Below are 22,939 nucleotides of genomic sequence, written 5' to 3'. Positions count from 1 at the left end.
CAAAAATATTTCCTCTAAAATACCTAATCAATCAAATAAGATTACGAATTGGTTTAATAACCTTTGAGATAAAGTTACGTGTTATTTAATTTAAAAAGAATAAATGTAAAACTGAATTTTCTCTTTGTAATAGAGGTTTTTAATATCAATATTAATTTGATTACTATGCGAGTAAAGTTAGGATAGAAATATTAGTTACATAATGAAGTGGCAGGCGGAGTGAGCTGTGCAGGAGCTTGCGAAGCGGCTGTGATTTGTGGTTGAGCGATTGCTGCCAGCGTCACCAAGTTTTGCATGGACATAGGTGCTAATAAGCTGGCAGCGTCCGCAGTCTGCCCACTCAGTCCTGTGAACATACCAGTAATCGAATACATAAATTTAGTTATTCTAAAACGTGCAACTGGAGGACACAATGGGGACAATTTTTAAAAGAAACATTTACAGATCAGAGACGATTGATTGAAAATAAACATGAATCTATCTCCATTACCTATTTTTTTGTAAGTTAAAAAATATATATTATATTTCTACAAGTTCATTACAATGTGACACTAAGAGCGATGACACCGGTTATTAGTCTATCAAACTAAGTGGATTAAAGTGTCACTCTACAAAATAAAAAAAATATATATTTATACAGTAGTTTTACAAGTAGAAAAAATTAATGTTTTTAAGCATTTATGATAAATTTGTATTTTTGTAAATAAACAAGGGCGTATAAAGGAACAAAAATTTACGTATATTATTTTATTAGGTAAACAAACAGTATGTAGACAAATATTGCCAATTTCTTTGTATATTAGTGTAAGGCACTCATGCACACTCCAAAAAAATTGTTTGCACTTAATTATATTCAATATAATAAATGTAAAAGAAACGAAATGAAAAAGTATTTAAATAATAATAAAGTTAAATTTCTGCTTCTCTCAAAACTTCTATAATTTTTTATATAAAAAAATATCAGCCTCGGTAAATATATTGTTATATTGGTTGCATATTCAAGGTATTGTAGATTGTTCAAAATAGTTTGTTGACGCTTGTTTGCTGTTGTTGATAATATCCTTTATTTTTTATTAGAACACAAAATAAACATGCTAATTTTTCCATTGGTGCTCTAACTGCAGTGAATCTTTGTCATTTTTTGTTCATTTGATCGGATGCCAGTTTAGGATCAATGGAATATTGAAGTACCCTTTGAAACAATATTTGATGTCCATCCTTCCAGGAATCGAACCCAGAACTTTAAGAATGGTATGGGAATGAGCCAAACACTACATTATGAGGCGGATTTATTTCAACTAGGATTTTCGCCTGGGTTTGCCAACGAGCCGAAAACACTCGTTCAAGATCCTGGTTCTATTCCACACACATAGATAGGTTATTTTTAATATTTATGTGTTCTACTTTAAGATGGGTAAATTGATTTATTTTATAGAAGGGACACGTAGAGCTTATTACAAACAAATATTTAATATTGAACTACTCCATGGTATGTGAAAATATATTACGTTAAATTCAGCGTAAGTGTGATTTAGTGTGTAGGTATGTGGGTGTGAGAGGATGTGTGTGCGTGTTGTACGGCATTATTTAATATATATTTTTAATAATAATATTTTATTCAATTTATTTTTTAAATAATAAAATTAAAATGTATTTTCATATTTACATAATGAAGTATGTTCATATTTACCATGAATTTTCTTTGCGAAGATAATGCATAGGTATTGGCTGGCTATATTACAAAACGGCTTTGTATTGTAAAAAAGCTACTAACGTGTAGTTATAAAATACAGCTGGCCACGTTTAGTCGCTATGCAAATTGGTGAAGATTTAGGATATTTTAGAGAGAGAGTTAAGTTAGGTTAGCTCAGTGTAGGTTAGGTTACACGACGTGTGACATGCAACCCCTCAAAATAATATTTTACAAATGATTGTTGAAAAAACTGTTGTTATTTGTTAATATATTTAAAAAATGCGTGCGGATGTATGCAACTACCGAAAGTAGCATTCACACGAGGACACGACAATATTGTCCTGTACCAGCATCAGACCTATTGTCCTCGTGTGAACGTGCATGAACATACAAGACAGAGGGACAATAGCCACATGCTTCCCGAGTGCATGTCGCTCCTGCACATTTTTTATGTCGTAAATTTCGGCACAAAAAATGCCTTTTCATTATTTGGTTCGTTCTCACGAGGAAGTTCAGTGGTTTTTGTTCATTTTTTTATTTGTTAATAGACTATCAAACTAAGAAAAAAATATTATATTTTTATGTATCGTATTATCAGGGCTATGATTTTAAAAAGTTTTGTGATTTTGAAATTACTCCGACTGTGAAGTCTCAAGTTCTCCAGAAAACCAGAAAAACAGTTTAACCAGAAAATTTTCACAACATTCTATCATGGGTTGATTTCGGAGAACTAGTGACGTGGTTCAAAGAAGGTTATTTTTATCAAAATATATTTTTTTTCATATGATTTCGAGAAACTTCGCCATATAATTGAATGCTTTAATTTTTACCGCGCGTAAGAAAACATTTTTTACATCCAATTCATTTTCCGTTGCACTGAACTTCCTCATTTAAATACAGCTGGGTATGAAATAAATCATAATTTTTGGTGAACTCGCTTATAACGTGCATCGTTGCATTGTAGAGATTCATTGTTTTGTCCTGCGCGGTCTAAGCTGTTCATGAAGCTGGGATAGAACAGTGTCGTCCTGTCGATATATGAAAAAAAAAAGAATTTGAAAAAGACGCATTTAATTTCAGTGACAACTGTCATCAGGCGGAGGCGATACAGTTGGCTGGGCCATGGACAGGCGATGCTTCGTGAGAGCTTTAACCGCGGTTGGCTGCTTTACAAGACATCAGATTCTCGACGTCCTGGACGTCCGCTGCTGGCTGTTCGTCGGCAATTCATGTCAGAACTACAGGACGCAAATCTGACTTGGAAGGATGCACAGGAGAGGCTCTATTGTGGAATGCTACATCTAGGGAGCGGACATGGATGATGATGATGTGTTATGTTGATGCATTTTCTTGTGTTGATAAAAGTGCAGGAGAGCGCAATACCTTGCAGCAAATGGTGCTGGAGGCCCACGGCTTGGAGCTGTTGCAGGAGCTGCAAGGACGCGCTGGCGGGCGACACGGCCGCCTCGGCGTGCGCGGGCGGCGCCGGCAGGAAGGCGTGCGCCGCGGGCGGCGTGCTCGCCGCCGCCGGCACCAGCAGCCCGCCGCCGCCGCCGCCCACCCCCGCCAGGTTCCACAGATTGGCGTGCATCTGCTGCAGCCGCTTCTGGTCTTTCTCCTTCTGCGTGTCGGCGAACTTCACGACCAGCGGCGCCGAGCAACCGTCCATCGTCTGGCTGTGGTGGAGCGCCTGAAAAATTAAAATAATAATTATTATTATTCAAACACTCGACCACTCACATATTATTATTGAAAAATATAATTATTTGGTCTTAAAATAGTACAGACGTAATACACAAATGTCCTAATTTTAACTCAAATCTAATTATCATTAAACTATATTGTAATTTTTCATATTTATAAACTATGCACATATTATTATTTTTATATTAGTATTTTTTATGTTTTTTTTCCAAACTTCACTGGATTTTTTCATTGTATTTTTGTGCTTCATATAATATTGTATATATTTAGTAATGCTGTTTTTTTCCTTAGTAAATAAAAAAAATGTATTACAGAATTCACAATTACAGCGTTAAATTTGCATCACGGAACACCTAGGCTTGATAAATGAAATGTTACTACATAATCATAAATAACATTGATATTTTGTGTTATCGCCGGGAATGAAACCCGGAACCCTACACGCATTAGACAAGCGTCGTAGCCATTACGCCATGTTGGCTGCAAATAAGTTTTATTTGAATTATTTGATTTATTTACCTATTTTCCTGTATTCCCGCCTGTATGTAAATAGATGCATGCATTTATTTATTTAATTTGTTGAAAACTGACACATTCTTACATTCCATAGTTATTTTAGATGGTTTAAGATAATACAACAGTAAAATATAGACACAATCAATGCTGTGTGTCCTATTGACCCTTTATTTATTTATTTATTTTATTGGGTAAACAAACAGTTTGTACACAAATATGTCAATTTCTTTGGACATTACTATAGGACACTCATTTACACACAATAATTTTAATTATGATAAATGTAACAAATGGAAAAGGTAAGAAATGTAAAAGATAAGAAATGAAAAATATGTATATAATAATAAAGCTAATCAAATATCTTCTTCTCTCAATATTTCTATGATTTTTTACCTAAATTTACATACGTACATACATGGTCATAAAAAATATCAGCCTCGGTAAATCTATTGCTATATTAGTCGCATATTCTAGGTATTGTAAATTGTTTTAAATGGTTTGTTGACGCATTATCTGTGTAAAACAGGAAATTTGGTCTTCTGCCTCCCTTTATAGGACACATATTTTGTTTTGATATACGTCTTGTAAACCTAATAAAATCTGTTCTCTTTTAATATAATAAACCTATTGCACTTGAAAAAGCTGATCTACCAGTGTACATTATTAAGATACTCTTGTGACATAAGACTTATTATTAATACGAAACATCAGAAAATAAATGCTTCAGTTTTGGTGGTATATTTATGTACACGTTTGTTAAAAGCATGTTCATAATTTGTTTACAATTTTCTTTTCTACCCGCTTAAAACTGCGTATTTATAGCAACAATTCGGATTTTTATTATTTATTAGCGTATCTTTAAAAAAAGTTTTTCTTACTGGGTATATTGAATTATTTAAATGTTTTACAATATTTATATACATATATCATGTCATCTTTACATTCTTACTAGTTATATGTAGGAATATATATTTGAATGTACTAAATGTAATGTTTTTTTCTTTATATATTTTATCTTTGCACCATACTTGTCAAAACCCTCTGGGCGTTTATAGTAATTAAATTAAATAAAATAAATAAAAATAAAATGATTTTTTTGTGTTTTCTCAGATAATAATAGGTTCAAAAATAAATACAATTTATCCCGAAAGTTTTGGAAGATATTTTTTCTTTCCCTCTCTTAATATAGATTTTTTCAACAGAGTTAAACTGTTCCCGAGAATATGAAAGTCTAGGCATTTACAGAGCTTAAGATGTGTCATCGGCAGGGTTAAGTAATTAAAAAAAAATGCTAAATCATCTGAATCAGTCACGGTTGAAATGTATGGTAGTACCGCTAAAATGCTTTATTTTTGTGAGATATGCTTAAATATTTAAGCAGTAGTTCAATATGTATTTATAACTAGACGTAACTAAATAATAAATTGTAAATACATCACAACTAAATCAACATCTAAATATTATGATATCCCATTGAATTTATTGTATTTTTGCATGTGCATATATATTGTGTATGTATGTGTGTATATATATGTATATGTATGTATATGTGTGTATATATGTATGTATATGTATGTATATGTATGTATGTAGTATGTATGCTATATATTTAATTGTATTTTTACATTTAATGAAAACTGTATTTTTTTTCTTTTCCTCTCTTTTGGGCTATAACTGTTTTTCTATTTCTTCAATATTATTTTTATTTATGGGAAACATATTCGAAAACCATATTTGCCGCAACAAATCGGTTTCTTAGAACAGGCATTTGCCCATATAGGAACCGATTGCAACATTAGGCATACTAATATTTCTGGCTTGCCGACCCTTCATATACTGAGCCTACTCCTAGTACAAGCAGAATTTGGAAGTGTTTTTTGTGCCATTTTTGTAACAATGTATGTATAAACTAATAAATAAATAAATAAACGAAGACATTTCATTAAAATTAAAACAATAATAAAATCGTTTTGTTTTAGTGCTTCAAAAATACGTTTAAATCAGAGATATGAAATTTTACTCATTTGGCTTTCGTCAAATTAGACCGATATTCGGTTGATGAATTTTCGTTTTACTTGCTACGCAGTTTTTTTTTAAACATAGTTTTGATTTAGTTGGGTAGGTCGGTATTAATAAACTAATAATATGTCGCGCGGTGTAAATCGTCAGTTATGTGCTATGCGCATCCGATTCGCGAGAATCGAGAACTTCAAAGGTATATTCTGAGGATGTCACATTACTCTGCATTCACTGAACTACGAAATGGAATGTGTCGGAATCAGCTTACATTGATTTGTTCGCCTCGCGAAATGTGAGACGCGGTAAAATGTTAAATAAACAGTTTTCGAAAACTCACATTTCGACATATATTAACATTATTATCCGTGTCAACGCGGCCTACAGCATTACCGATTACTGTACAGCTAAGTTTATTTGTTTATTTATTTTTGCACCACACCAGGCCATTGGGCCTAATTACAGTGGTGAATTACATCACAGAAAACCCAGGCTTGAGAAAAATCACATTTTATTTTTTTGTGTTCTCACCGGGAATCGAACCCGGAACCTTCCGCATGTGAGTCAAGCGTGTTGACCACTACACCACGGAGGCCTCCACTTATACATTAATTATATACTCAGTGGATTATGTCGAATATGTATTATGTATTATTTTAATTTTGAAAGTACAATGTCTTATTGATACACAATAAGTTTTTCTGGGTTATTATGCCGTGTGTCGTTCGTACTCTCTACCGACGTTTCGGATCGCGTTACAGCGTCCATCATCAGGGTTGATGTTATTTGTGTATGAATATGTGTTACGTTAGGTACTTAGAATTTATACCGTGTCGTAGTCGTTTTTGTGTGATGTTATGTATTTGGGACTTGTACCGTGTCGTAGTCGTTTAGATTAATATAATAATAGAGTACATAATGGTACATATTATATTAATCTAAACGACTACGACACGGTACAAGTCCCAAATACATAACATCACACAAAAACGACTACGACACGGTATAAATTCTAAGTACCTAACGTAACACATATTCATACACAAATAACATCAACCCTGATGATGGACGCTGTAACGCGATCCGAAACGTCGGTAGAGAGTACGAACGACACACGGCATAATAACCCAGAAAAACTTATTGTGCATCTTAACGGCCGTGAAAATCTAAGAAGTTTAGTCTTATTGATAGTTATTTAAGATAGTATTTTTAAATGCATTTATCAATATTTTTATGCATTTATGCATGTTGTGCCCATGGGAATATTGTGTTGTAAAATATTTAACTTGTGAATTTTATAATATTTAAGCAACGGTATCGGAGAGTACTATTGCCCTCTAAAATTATTGACTCCTAACAATTTCTATGAGTCTGTGTAAGTTTATAGTCTGTGTTGTAAATATGTCTCCCAAACAAAATTAAATAATTATTTTTAATAGAATAGGGAAATATCACGTACTACGACAACCGATAAAAATAATATATGAAATGGATTTAGAAAAATTAATTGTATAATCTAAATCAATATAAATTTTGTGGAGAAATGTTTTCATATTTAACTTTTAAAAAAAATATATATGTTCGCTTCGGGCGCACGGTATACAAATATAACTATTTTTGAAAAACGCAAAACGTACTGATACAGATTTTTTTTTCTGATACTTTGTCTAAAAAAATTACGAAATCGGTTGAGTTTTGAGGTGCGGAAAACGGGACAGCGAAACGTCGATTTTGTCTATTTTAACAAAAGGTCTGATAAGCAGTTGTCTTTTTCGCACAGTATCGGGGAGGTATCTGCAAGACAGTGACAGGAAAACAATATTCGGATACCTATTTATCGAAATTTTCTGTTCTCACAATTTATTTAACCCAAAACACAAAAATAATAATGTATGAACGTTCATATCAGAGTTGTCAGAAAAAGTGACGACATAACTTTGTAGTAAAGTCAAAGGAGTTATTTATATTGACACACGAAAAATCATTTGTATCTGGCGTGTTAATTGATTTTTTTTAAACAATGCTTGAAACATAAATCAACATTGGCGGCCTCCGTGGTGTAGTGGTCAAGACGCTTGACTCACAGACGGAGGGTTCCGGGTTCGATTCCCGGTGAGAACACAAAAATTAAATGTGATTTTTCTCAAGCCTGGGTGTTCTGTGATGTAATTCACCGCTGTAATTGGGCCTCCTGGCCTGTTGTGGTGCAAAAATAAAATAAATAAATTAATATATAAAATCAGCTTTAAAACTAAAAGAAAACTAAAATAAACCTTATTATTAAGGACGTTCTTACAAGGTTACATCATTTTGCAAAAACGTTAGAGATGGGATAAATTGATCGAACAAAAAAATAATTCATTTGATGTTGTTCATGAAAAAATTATAAATGTATCATTTTTTGGTGAATAATTGTGTTAAAAACACTATAATAGGCTTGTTTTTGCGTTTTTTACATCAATTTTCGGAAACAGAGTTTCATGATTGCATGAAATAACTAATCACTCACGCACGGAAGGTTCCGGGTTCGATTCCCGGTGAGAACACAAAAATTAAAATGTGATTTTTCTCAAGCCTGGGTACTTTGTGATGTAATTCACCACTGTAATTAGGCCTCCTGGCCTGTTGTGGTGCAAAAAAAAATGCATGTATGTATGTATGTATAAAATCGATTTGATCAGTGATCAGTAATTTCCCATCACTAATGAAATTAGTTTGACAGCTGTCATTCTAATCAATCTATATTTTAAGGACAATAATTTAGACTAAATATAACAATTGATATCAACCTTTTGATTGTGTTCATTTAATCTATAATCGAGTATTTACTCAAATCTAGTAATATCAAAACATTGCCGGGTGATGCATAAAACTGTTTAAAAAACGGAAAAAAAACTAACACGGTTTGGTCAATTCAACATAATGAAGTGTTTTGGGTAATGCAATAATGGTCTAAATGAAAATTTTCATAAATATTTTCCCGTGTTCGTATTCGCTTGACGTTTAATCATCAGTGTGGCCATAAATGAATCAAAGTTTAGGTGCATGCAAAAAATAAAACTTCCCAAATTAACCACTATATTTATATTAAGAAGATTCAGAATACCACCACAGGTGTGGTAGGCGACCGCGATTATGTATACCATAGGCGGACTAATATCCATTAGATTTATTTTTTAAGATCTTTACCTGAGAAGAGCAAGGAGTCAAAAGACTATCTAGGATTTCTGTTGTGTTTTTAAACAAACAAAAAGTTTACAGTAAAAGTACATTCCTCCACATACCAGAAACCATTTTAAAGACCGCGGGTTTTTCTATCGGTTACACTCATAAAAAAAGCATTGTTTTTAATCAACAAACGAGTTACTCTTTTGAAATGTTCAATTTCATATACAGCGATTATTATTGAAATTAACTCTGCTACTTTCACTGCCCCTTTCGTTTTTTGCCACCCTGTCCGTTTTTCCCAAATTTATAAATGAGCACCAAAATGTTAAAAAAATGGGAAAGGTCGAAAGAAAATTTTCTGATCCATGAGATGTTGTGTTTGCTTTTAAGTTAGGCACTTTATTTGGTCTTCAAAAAGGAATGTCAAGTAAACGAAAGTAAGCATTTTCGACACCTCCTTCAGTAGCTTATGTTCGCGTTAAAAGACTGTGTTTAATACTAGCCGTATGAAGTGTATACATATTTATATCGAAATATGTGTAAGTACCTACATGGTTTTTATTACGATGAGAAAGTTGAACGAAAAAAAAGCGTACGCACTACTGTAAGCACACTCACAAAAAACTTTACTGTTAGTGTGTTAGTACAGTACCTACGCACCACCGACAGAAAGGATGGAAGAATCTCACGTAAATAAAGATTAAAACTCTGTTATTTAACCAAAAAATAATATATGTAGCGCCTAATTGCTAAACCCCCTAAAACGGTTTTTTTAGTAAATTGAGTTTAAAATGGAGTTACATAGATATTTTTGTTAGCTATATACTTATCTTCTTATTTCTGGCAAAACTCGCTTAAATACATTGATTATTACATGTTGAAAATTGACCTTAATTACAAAACACCCTAAAACAGGCAGGATATAAGTTGCAGACCCCCCCTAATTTTAGATTTTTACATTTGTAATCAACCAATCACAACGCTTGTAGATGATCATTTGAAGTAAAATCCAATATGGCGTCCAAAACTTCATTCTATTGAAATCAAGCTAAAACAAGCAATGTCAATTTCAAAAGCCTCTAAAGTCAAATGTTAACGCAAAGTCCCTTAAAACAATTTAAAAATATTTTTTAATTAATTATCTGTAAAATGTATCAAAAAAATAAGTTTTGAACATCACATGATTGTCTTTTAAGAATATGCTGATGAAAAACAGCAGGTTTTATATGTGAACTTACAAACTAAACATGTTTTTCATCCATAACTCAAAAACATATAAAATCGTTTTAGGGGGTTTTGCAATAAGCCGCTACATATGATGATAGGAGCGTATTTTTAATTTTGCTGTATTTTTTACTTCAACCGCAACAGGCCGCGGGGTCCAATTTTGTAGTAGTGAATTGAAATTCTTAATACACAGGCTTTAACAAAATAAAAAATAAAATAATATCAATATTTTAGACTGTCTTAAAGATATCGTCAAAGTGATGAAACCGGTCACTAGTTGTGCCAAAGTTCTGGTCATTTGTTTCTATAACAATTTAAAATAAGCTTTCATCAAGGAATTTCACTAACAAATTTGAACTAATGTTATTTTAATTCCACCTTTGAATTGAATTTTGACGAGAATGTAACAATTATTCATGTTGGTTTTTAAAATGTGACTGGCTTTTAGTTTGTCAATAATTAACTACTACTACCATCACCCCATTTCCCGGTAAGGGTAGGCAGAGAAGATGGACCACCACACACGTCTATCATGACGTACTCACATGCCAATCGGTTGTGTCTGCTTTTGATATGACCAGATTTGAGATATGGGTATATCTGATCATACCACAATTTTTTTGGTCGTCCACGACCTATTTAAACATTTATTCTTGCATATCTGTTTTACCATTCTTTCGTCATCCATTCATTTTGCATTATCAAACCATCTCAGTAACCCTTTCTTAACCTTGTCAACAATTATACCAGTCTTAGATTCGCACTTTCTCTGATTTCGTCATTCGTAACCCTGTCATAAAATTTATTGCACATAAGTCAAAATATCGCATTCCGACTGCCTTCACTCTGCTTTCACCCTTCCTCCACCAGTTCCATGTTTCACTTCCACACATAAGTGTTATTTCACTTCCTTACATTAGTATCAACAAAAAATTAAAGACATCATATTTTGCCGGTTTAAATTTTCAAATAATCTCCATTTTTATTGTTGTTTTCCTATACTTTGTATGATCGCGCCACTTGCTTGTTAGGAGATAAACTGTCGAAATGCTGGTTCACGGAATGCGTTAACCTTTATTTGCTTTGCCACGGAACCCTAAATACAATGAATGCAATTACCTGCCTCATTCTGGGTTCTGGCACCTCTATTGTCTGGAACTTCTGTCGCTCAGATCAGATCAGATCTTGTAGTCAGGAAGGAGGGGCACTTGACAATTACACGACACAGTGGATTAAATGAGTAATTGATCGTAAAAATCTTATTTGCGATCGCGGGGAGAATATAAAAAGTACATGCACACACGATCAGTTCAGTTGTTATTCTGGGGTCGGGACAATATCGGTACCCACGGTCGGCAATGCAACATCTTAACCAAGGACCAGTAGGTAGCAAATAAATTCGAACGCCTCATCCTTGTAACTATGCTATGTATATATGTGTATACACATGTGTAGAGTGAATGTGGCGTAGCCATTGTAATTAACATGACTTAGTTTAAAAAAAATATATTATCGGTATATTTTTTTTAAAGTTTCTTTTTTTATATTATAATTATTGTTTTTAATTTTAGGCGTATCGACAAATAAATTAAAAATTCATGTAAAAAAAAGGTCCTGCCTAAACACTGGCAATTCCTAGCTAGTCGGAACCTTAAAAAATGAACCTCTGTACATTTGTAAAACAGTGAAGTAAATAAATAAATGAAGTATTATGTACTAACCTTGATTGCTGCGAATGCCGCCTGTTTTGACGTAAACGTGACGAACGCACAGCCCTTACTCTGGCCGGCAGTATCTCGAAGGACGGTACATTCCTCTATAGATCCGTGACCAGAGAACAGGGCGCGGACCTCATTCTCTCCTAGCTTCTTGTTGAGCATACCGACGAACAGTTTCCGCTCTGCAAAGATGAGAAAAATAAAGTCAGTATAACTATTTATATAATATTTTCAAAAGGCACATAAATGAGTTGCTTCGTAGTTGTGCAAGAGATAGATGAATATGTATCATTGGAAGCTTTATTCGACATGGGTTGTCCATATATTTTTTTACTGGCCATGTCAACAGTATGTACGAGTACATAGATAATACAAAAATATGTATTATAAACAGACTATCAAAACAATAACAGTGCTTTCGAAAGTTTAATATCAAACTCGACACTGGCTAGAACACGCCAGTTAGGGGTGAAAAAAGCCAAAAAAAAAAACTAAAAAGAAGAAGAATGTTTAATTAACCTATGTTAATGTATTAGTGTCTATCGGAGAACCGTGTAAACATACATTTTTTTGCTTTTGTAAGCACGTACATTTGAATGATTTAAATGGAAACTTATTGGTACGCATATAGAAAGCAAAGGATACATTTGAAAGTTGAGTGAACTGTTGATAATATATCGTATTTAGAAATGTGTTTGAGTGAATATGGCGTACACATATCTAAAGGGAACTTCGATACCTCATTTAGATAGATTTTTTTTATTTGAGAAAACAACATTTAAGTTGAATATAATAACACTTATTATTAATGAAGAGTAAACTGAATTCATAAAACCAAATTTATTTATTTGTTTTATCAACACAAATATGTACATAATTTTACAAAATAGTTTGCGATGTTATGGCGAGAATAATATGTCAAAATATTTGTACGGTTCTATCGGTTCCTATATGGGCAATGCCTGTTCTAAGGAATTAGAATTTCTTTATGTTAATTTTGTATGTAAAATTGTAATAACTTGTAGGTATAATTGTTGGAATACGTACGTTACTTGATGAAATTGAATTAAACTTGTTTTTTTAATAAAAAAACTTCAAAAAAGAATATTTGTATACGTATATTGTGTTTACATGTAATTGATGACCAATATCTTAACTCAATAAACCATAATTATAAAACCAATGTCTTTTGTGTTGATTGTTTTATTCATTAATTTAAAACAACAAAAAATACATTGAGGTGTGATTTTCATATCGACTTTATTTCTCCATTATCTTACAGGAAGTGATAAAAGACAATGACAAAATATTGTTAGTATTATAAAGGTAGCATAGATAATATGGTGATACCATAAACAACACTGATTATTGTTTGTGAAACATAATAAATAAGTTAAATAAAACAATAATTTTAACAAACCATGTATGTATATATAAAAACATTAACTTTTATTAAAGTTCTCTTTTAATGCTACACACAACTGTTACAACAGTGTACATGTATAAAAACATTCTATTTTATTTAGAAAAAATGTTTGAAAATATATAATATATGAAAATACACAAAGGTACGAAATAAATAACAGATTTGAATAAATAATGAAAACGTCAAACTTGTATAAGAATCACCGAGAGTAATAGTCATATTTAAATACTATTTACTGAATTGTGAATTTTTTTCGTATTTTAATAATGCTAATACAGTATATTTAAGATTGAGGTTATCGGGGATATTTCTCGGTAAAACTACATGTAAGTTAAAAATGTATATTCCTATATTTTCAAAACCTTTTAAAGCTAAAATTAGAAAAAAATAAAATTAAAATTTCCTTAATGTACAATTTACTTGGGCACATACATAATGGAAATGTTAATTACTGAAAAGCCTGCGATTCGTTTTTCGTCAAATTGTTATCATCGAATAAATGCATTTGAAATAAGTTTGTCTAACACTAGATTATTTACGGTTATTATCCATCTGATGAAAATAACTAAAAGTTTACAGATTGGAATTGATATTATGGTTAATTGCTATGGGTCACAATTACACCCATACAAATTAAAAATCACAAACAGTAGACCTAGTAATTAACAGTGTAAAATTTTATAGATTCAGGAGTGTACCAATGCAATTTGAAAATATTTTTTTTTCAGAATAAAGTTTAGAAATTTACTATTCTTTTTAAAAATACAATCAAAGCATCATAACATTATTTAACAATTTTTTTTTTTAATGTTTCGATAGTTGGTATAAATTATTTGTTTTTAAATAATCAGACCCCTTATTAAGCTCTCTTCTATACCTCCTTCGATATAATTACACATTTTGAATTGCAGGTATTTTTAACTACGCACTCACACGCGTGCAACATCACATATTCATTCACACGCACATACACACACACACACAGTCACATACACACACATAAATACAAACGTCGCACACATACAGTTATGTGAACTCTTTTCTTATATATCATGTATTATTAGATTAACGGTGGATTTTTTTTTATTGGCTCAAGTATTGTTAATATATTTCTCCTTTTATGTAATAGCTGTAAAAATCCAGAATAAAATAACATAAATAAATAAATAAAATAAAGTAATGGGTATAGTTATATAATTCACAACGCATACGTATAGTGTAATGATCCGCCTATTCTTATTACAAATTAAATTAATCTGTACTTAATGAGATATATTTAGATTGTTACATATATTTAATAAGGTCTACACAATACATTGCTCCACATAGTCCGCACGATATGAGAATAAATCGTACCTGAGCAAAAATAGTGGCAGAAGTCCAAAATTGTCGTTTTCGCGTTTACACAGAGAAGTTCTTGTATAAACTTTCTATCTGCACAGTTAAAAACATTCATCAAACTATATTTATGCGGCCAGACGGATGAAGAATACAGTTATATGTAAGAAATAGAACCAGAATCCTGGATGAGTGTTTTCGCCCTGTGTGCAATGGCTGCTCTGAGGCATTCGCCTATAATTCTTGAGGTCCTGGGTTTGATTCCTGGCTGGATCGACGTTTAATATTGATTTTAATTGTCATTACTTTAGACTTAAATTATTTTAATTTAACCTCTTTTATTCGCATAATTATATAAAATCGTGATTTACAACCCTCGCTTGACCTTGTATATAACATGGAAATTTGTTTAGTCTCCCGCCAGTATGACCCGCTTGATGGTAAAAAATATAAATAAAAGTGGAATAAAACCATAAACGTATTTTTATTATTAAAATAAAGATTTCAAATGTTGTTAATCTGCATTATTTCATTGTTACTGAAATAGCACCTAAAGAGAAAGACTGATTACCTCACCTTTATGTTACGGATGGTCGAAATATGCAGTATTTGGCTTACAAATATAGTGCCCTTTGCACCACGCTTACGTAAGGTTAACATAGTGTAACTATCCACCTATTTTCATTTGAAAATTTAATATAGTCCGTACTTAATTAGATATATTTTATAAGATCTACACAATGCATTAATTCACACGATATGAGTATTAATGGTATCTGAGCGATAATAGTGGCACTAGTACAAAATGGTCGTTTTTGAGTTTATGCAGAAAAGTTCTTGAATAAATTTTATATCGGCACGACTAAAAACATTCTTAAAACTATATTTATATAACAGCGAAAATGCAAATAACAATGATGATTTTTTTACCAAAATTCAAGCAATAATAGTAGCACAAATTGTGCCTGTGCCATTGTCGTTGACATTACATTACATTTAAATGACACAAGTGAATAAAGTTTTTAGTTTCGCCTTTGATTAAGTGAATGACTTGGACAATTATTTTTAAAGAGTCACATTTCACACACATTTCTGGTCATGTGGCTACAAGAGCAGACCCTAAAAGAATGCTCGTAAGAGATTTTCCTATAATTTGAATTATGTAATACCGAAAACACGTACGATTTTCCCTCAGAAAAATTTCTGCTTTTTGGCCCAAAAAGTGTTCAATGTCCTGGATTAATACATACAGTTATCCAAAACGAAGGCTATTTTCGGTAAAAGTGTACACGTGTGGGTTCTGTCTAAGGTAAGAGACCATTGTAGGAAACTGCTGCGAGACATTCGATACATTTATATACGGTACTATAAAGCGTGTTGTCCATGAGATTTATGTTTATGTAATATATTTTTATTTGTAGTATTGTTTGATAATATGCATGCTTCCAATTTCTATTTTGTTGCATCCCAACTCAACACAGGGCTCTTGGCATCATGGAGTTAGGGAGGGCTACGTTATTATTTTTTTTCTCTTCTCATCTTCTCTTCAATCCGAGCCTCATATCTGAGGATGGTGATTACGCCTGACTCCAGGCATGGCTCGTCTGTGGACAGTCTCCCTCCACCTGGAACGGTCTTGTGCTCTTCTATAGGCATACGTCAGTGATGATTCTGATAATTCAGTGACTGTGCCGCTTGTCGGTTGACGTCCACCATTTTGTAATATTTGAATAAATAAATAAATAAAAAAATGTAAGTTTACTGATATTGCGGGTGTGTGTAACTGCCTTCATAATTTTTTTTTTGTTGTGTCACTGTTATTCTCAGAGTGCGAAATACATTATCTAAAATAAGTGGTGGGGCAATTCAAGGGTTAAGCATAAGGCGACTAAATACGTACTGTATTTTTTCAGGTAAAACAAAAAAGTAGACCAAAGGTTGAGGAATTCAAGCAGAGTTATTTTATCTACCCAACATTCCATAAATGTCTTATCAAAATAGTTTACGTTTTAACATCGAGTGGTATTTTAACGTGGCATGAAAAGTCAGCAAAATGAAACGCAAGCATTATAATACATTGTAAATGTAAGGTCGGTAATAATAACTATAACAAAAGCGGAAATACACAGAAGGTGTGCGTGTGTGTCTGACAACCATGTATTTTAGAACAAAATCGTCATCATTCCATTTCCGCACCTAATAGTGCATAGGTCACTGCATTAGTACAAGTCCTGGGAATCTAGTACTAATCTATTACAAATACTAATTTAAAAAGATGTTTTTACACCGGAATATTTCACAGCCCTGGGCCTCAATTATGATGGGAAGATAAAGACGTCATACCTTCACCTTGACGGTATAGTTGAAGATAAATTCCCTCTGGCGATTATAAAGATATACTACCGACTCCCCACCTTCAAGTTTTGGGTAGGTACATCTATATGAAACAAGGGGAAGCGTACGTCGCGGTACACATATCTACGCTCTAAAATGACATAGCTTCAGTATGACGTCGTAGTTGAAGATAAAAGTCGCCCGACTGACTACAAAGATATAGTGCCGATACCCCCCACCATTAAGTTTTGATCTAAGTACATCGGTTTATACCGACGGGTCTAGAACCCCTCGATACGTTTATCTACGCATTGAAAGTGTCAAAAATTTTGTTCCACCGAGCTGTTTTTCCTTTAATTAGGATTAATCAAAAATTTTAATCGTTTTAAGGTTGGCACTTTTGTTCTTAAAAGCCTATTCAAAATATGAGAGAGAAATAAGTAAGTTTTGAAGTCGAATTCAATTCCAACATAACTGTCACTTTAATAAAACAAATGCCTAGATGTGAAAATAATGTCGCTAGGTTCTGTCGTATTAACATAAAAGTGTATCAAGGCGTAAGGGAGTTACCAGTGTAAAAAAAAATTGAGTTATTATATTATTTCCATCTGTTTTACTATCTTTCCGAGTGTATGTATTCCGAGTGTAAGACGTTATAGGAGCCGGCTTTGTAGTCGATCGGTAGATACATATAGACGATCGTTAAGCGTACCGTCTAGGTGATTTCCAAAAATCATGCAAAATTCATGTTCAAGCGAGTATTTTTTGCTTGAATTGGGATTTATTGGAGATTATAATCGCTTTGAAGTGAGCACTTTTTATTGGAAAAGCCTATTTATAATATAAATGAGAACTATTTTAAATGTTAATGACGCAAGAAACGCGGAGTAATTGTTTACGGTCATTCCGTTGGCTTGTTTCGATCATATGATGTCGATATGACAGGTAGGTAGAACATGCCGAGGTTATATTTATTTATTTATTTGACACTTTATATACATATACAATAAATATACATATAAGGGCGGGCATATTGTCTTAAGGCAATTTCTTCCTACCTACCCAAACCGTTCAGTTTGAGAAAATTATAAATACATGGACATATGGAATCTTACAATTTTATACAATAATTAAAAGCAAAGATAAATATATATAAAAAAAAATACAGATAGTACAGTAGTTAAGTATACCATTTCGATATATACAGATGAAGATAGCATTCATAATCGAGGCACTGGACTACCTGAAGCGTGAGACATCATCTTGCCTTCATGTATTTAATACTTAATGCACCATTAGGTGCGGAAAAGGAATGCTGATGAAGACATGTTTTGGATTAAAAGAAAGTTACGTTTTTTCTTCATATTATGACAGCAGCGTAAGCGAATTCATGAATCTGTGCAAATACCTTGGAAAGAAAAGACTATTTTTGCATAAATATCCGCATCAAAACATGCAATATTTTTTATGATGAGTTTATGAAGCTTTTACTGGAATTTAATGTGACCGGCTTTAGGTAGTTTCCTGAAAAGGTCATGATTCCGGTAACCACAGCGCAAACCGGACAGGAAGAATTTCCCGGAAACCGTAAGTAAGCCTCCCTACATTTATAATATTATCTATTATACCTGCCTACGACATACAACTCCCTATTATCATGTTTTACATAAAGTGAAAACTGCAAGGTAAAATATTTGCGTAACAAAAAGTACCAACTTATTGATGTAATAACTTATTTTTACATATAAGTTATTAATTTAAAAATACTTGGTACACTTCTACTTATTCACTTACGTATCGACGCCGGAAAGAAAAAAGTTATTTAGCGGTATGTGTATAGCGGAGTTTTACAGAAGAGAGAATTGAAAGTTTTTTTTGTTTTAATTGATAAAGAATCTCGTATTTAAAATTATCATTTAAACTATGTAGGAATCACATAAAAATAATACGTGTGTATGAGTTCTTCGGGTTGACTAATTTTCGGCTTCGGGTTGACTAATTTTCGAGATAGAACCTAAAATATACTATGCAGAATATAATTAAAATAAGACTAGTGGTAGACGATGATATCAATACAAATATTTATCACATTAATTACCTAACATTCATTTATTGACACTGAAAAGTACACGTTAACGTTTTAAAAATTGTGCTAATACAACAAAAAGAGTAAACAATTAAAGTATTAACAATTGAAAATTTATTAAGCCTTCACCCTTTTATCTGGAAGTACCTAACTGAAAAGTTTACATGGGTTTTCATGTTATAATTTTATTACGATGTATTTTACATAAAGTTGAATGTATATAATATCATCAAACATGTTAATTATATATTATTCTATAAGTATTACAATGACATACAATAACATGTTTGATGATGATAAATATGCGATTACATTAATGATCATTCATATTATAAAACTGAATATATCCAATGAGATCTGTATACATGCATACATAAGTCTTCTTTAAATCTAAAAGATTTACATGATATTTAGTTGAAGTAAAAAGTGCAATAAAATTTTAAGCTGAACCAAATCATGATTTTACGTAATGAAAAAAAAAAGGATTGAGTAACGGCTTTTTATCTTATAATTACTTTAATTTATTTTTATTACTTTTCTTCTTCTTCTTCAGCGTGTATCTGTCCACTCCTGAACGTACGCCTCTTCGAACCTTCTCCATGCGAAACGGTCTTAGGCTATTCACGGGTATTCACGCTGTTCCCGAATGCTTCACCATATCATCTGTCTAGTGGAGCTGGGGTCGTTCGGGGTTTCCGTAGTCCGAGGACGCCAGCACAGGAGGCGTTTTGTCCATATATCATATGAGTTGCGAACAACATGACCAGCCCAGCACCATTTCGACGTTACATCTCTTTTAATAATGTCCAGCACTCCTGTTTTGGTTTATGATTTCATTTATTACTTTATCTCTCAGACTAATCCTTAGTATCGCTCGATCCTTGGTTCTCTGAATGAGTCTCAGTTTATACGCACTTTTGTTGGATAGTATGATGGTACCAACCCATATGTGAGTACTTGCAAAACACAGGACTCAAATATTTCGTTTTAGATTTATGATTTATGACGTAAACTTTACCATAATATTTTTTTGTAACTTTATTTTTAAAAAATCTACGTAAATATAACTTATCATAAAACTCTAACTTGAAAACTTAATTCAATTCAATTAATTTATTTACTAAGAGAGTGGTTCCAGTGTTGTTCCAAATCCTCATTTGGAGCAGCTGCGACAAAATTTAAATTACCATGGTGACATTTAAATATTACCCAAACAAATTTAAAGTAAAAAATAAATTATTTAAATTTGAAATTATGAATTTATTTAGTAATCAACATTATTTTAACAAAAAAAATAATTTCGTTGATTAATTAATTTTATTTTAATAATTTGACAACAGTAACCGTGATCATAATAATTGATGGAGTAAGTACAGTGAAAAAAAACATGTAAAACGCAATACTAAATGTTTTAAAAAGTTTTACGTACATATGTTTTTATTTATTTATTTAAAACTTCACGTATAAAGAATTAGTAATATGGTGGAGTTATTTTTAAAAGCAATATCTTCCAGCCAACCAAAAACAGACTGGTAAAAAAAAGAGTTAGTCAAAAATGTGTGCTAAACACAAAAATATATATCAAAAAGATACATACATAAAAAAACCTAATTTATTAAAATAACATTTAAGTTTGTAAGTGAAAATTCTTGATGGAAGTTCATTGTAATTTATTATATAAATAAAAGACGAGTGATACTTTAATCCACAAATTTGGAAGATGTCGCGAAAGCGATGAAACCGGTCACTGGATATTCCAAATTTGTGGATTAAAGTATCACTCGTCTTTTATTTATATAATATATTAAAATAACAGCTATTTTTTAATTAGGAGATAAGGCTTGCACATATAACCTTAAAAAAAACATTATTTTATACATATTTAAGGATGAGGAATGTGGAATCAGATAATGAGTTTGGAATGACAAAGAAAAAGGAACCAAGGAAAAAAAAGAGATAAATATATATATTTAAAAAAAAGTAAAATACAGGAAGTTCTGGATTCTGGGGATATTTAATAATGTTACAGGATATATAATATAGAAAGCGCATTTTTTATATGAAGAGGAAGCTTATTCCAAAGTCTGCACCTTGAACGGAAAAGGAAGAGCTGAAAAATATTTTTTTATATTGAGGAATGGAAAGTGTTCTTTTATGAGAAGAGCGAAGCGTAAGACCATGATCAGAAAGGTAAATGAAATTCTCAGCAAGATATTTTGGAGCGTAGGGGTTGTGAAGAATATTATAAAGAAGTGAGACAGATGAAAAGTTTATGCGCTGATAAAAACGAAGCCACTCGAGTTCGGAGCGAAAGGGTAATACATGTTCATACTTTTTGAGATTAAAAATAAAGCGGATGCTTTGATTCTGCAAACACTCCAGACGATCTATGAGCTTCGTATTGGCGTCAAGATAGGAAATATTAGCATTTTTAGGTAAATATCAATAAATTTACGGCTATATTTATATTTTATACTATTAAATTTGACTGCTAAATAAACGAGTGAACTTCATGGAAGTAGTTTGTACTGAATAATTACGTATTCATTACGATATTCGCGCTTGGAAAGGAAAATAGGTTAAGCCGTTTGCTGTGTTATGTGCTTGGACAATGTTGTCGATTCTTTTGCATATTGATTTTCTTCGGTAATTCTATGTTATTGTGATACAAGGTATTGTCTAATTCTGACTATATAGTTACTACTACACATTAGTTACAATTCTCGGTAATGGCGAATTTCCTTGAGTATTGAAAAAAAATGCAAACAATAATACATAACATCTGTGATGTGGTGTTTATGCATAAACGTTATTATTGTGTCTAAAAATAACTAAACCCAAAATAGATGATTTATTTAATAAAAACACAGATGACGGGGAAGTTCAGTGCTACGGGAAATTAGTTTAAAAAATGTTTTCTTACCCGCGGTAAACATTAGAGCATTTAATTGTACAGCGAACTTTCTCGAAAATATACAAAAAAACCATAGAACTAAGAATAGTCCAGAAACCATATACGCACAACAAACAGGTAACTCAACTACTCATAAATGAGTAGATTTACGTTTGACCCATTAGTTTCTTTGTAGACGTCGCTCAGTATGCAACTCCTGATTTCAATTCAACTATGCCGTGTTGTGTCCTTATACTGCTAGGATCTTAAAGAAACAGGATGCAATCACATTTTATGTGAAATTAGCAAATTAATGTGTATATAACAAATACATTACTTAAAAATGGAATTATTTTTCCATCTGTCAGATTGTCGAAGGAACAAAATGGAAATTTTGTTAGTGTTGCCAGGGTAGTAAATTTTTTTGCCCTACTTTACTCATCTGATGAGAGTATTAATGAAAATTGGATCTCGGATTAAACAACTCTGTGGTAGACATTTGATCGACATTATCTTCAAAACATCAAATATTATTTAACATGATATAAAAATATCCGTTTTATGTAAAATAAAATTTGTTTTATATTTTAAGTTTAAAGTTAAATTGTTCAATTACTCTTATTAAATGACCCTTTATTTATCTACTCTTTTGTTTTAATCAATATTTCCGCGTGCACAATAAAATTTTAGAGAAATTAACCGATTGCTTTTTTTTTTTACCTTACATTTGTGTTATGATTTTTTATCCCATCAAGCAACATTACGCTGCGACCTCACGAATGCGCGCGGCGAAAATAGGGCATAGTGGGGGAATTATTGG

The 22,939-nt window shown here is 32.1% G+C and overlaps 1 protein-coding gene across 7 annotated transcripts in view; it reads right to left on the bottom strand.

The window, feature by feature from the left end:
• The window catches only part of LOC148284094 (CUGBP Elav-like family member 1), a 120,658-nt gene that overhangs the window by 4,714 nt on the left and 93,005 nt on the right, over positions 1 to 22,939 (bottom strand). For all 7 annotated transcript variants that reach the window (XM_088242681.1, XM_088242684.1, XM_088242680.1 and 4 more), the window contains 3 exons: positions 12,046 to 12,224; positions 3,077 to 3,383; positions 200 to 346 (listed from right to left, as the gene is read on the bottom strand). In XM_088242681.1, coding sequence (XP_088098807.1) covers positions 200 to 346; positions 3,077 to 3,383; positions 12,046 to 12,224 — 633 coding nt within the window. The remainder of the gene's footprint in view (positions 1 to 199; positions 347 to 3,076; positions 3,384 to 12,045; positions 12,225 to 22,939) is intronic.

Source organism: Micrasema longulum, unplaced genomic scaffold, assembly GCF_059751315.1.
Source record: "Micrasema longulum isolate JH-2025_06_02 unplaced genomic scaffold, ASM5975131v1 h1tg000155l, whole genome shotgun sequence".
Classification (NCBI taxonomy): domain Eukaryota; kingdom Metazoa; phylum Arthropoda; class Insecta; order Trichoptera; family Brachycentridae; genus Micrasema; species Micrasema longulum.
This window is presented reverse-complemented; position numbering and strand designations above follow the sequence as displayed.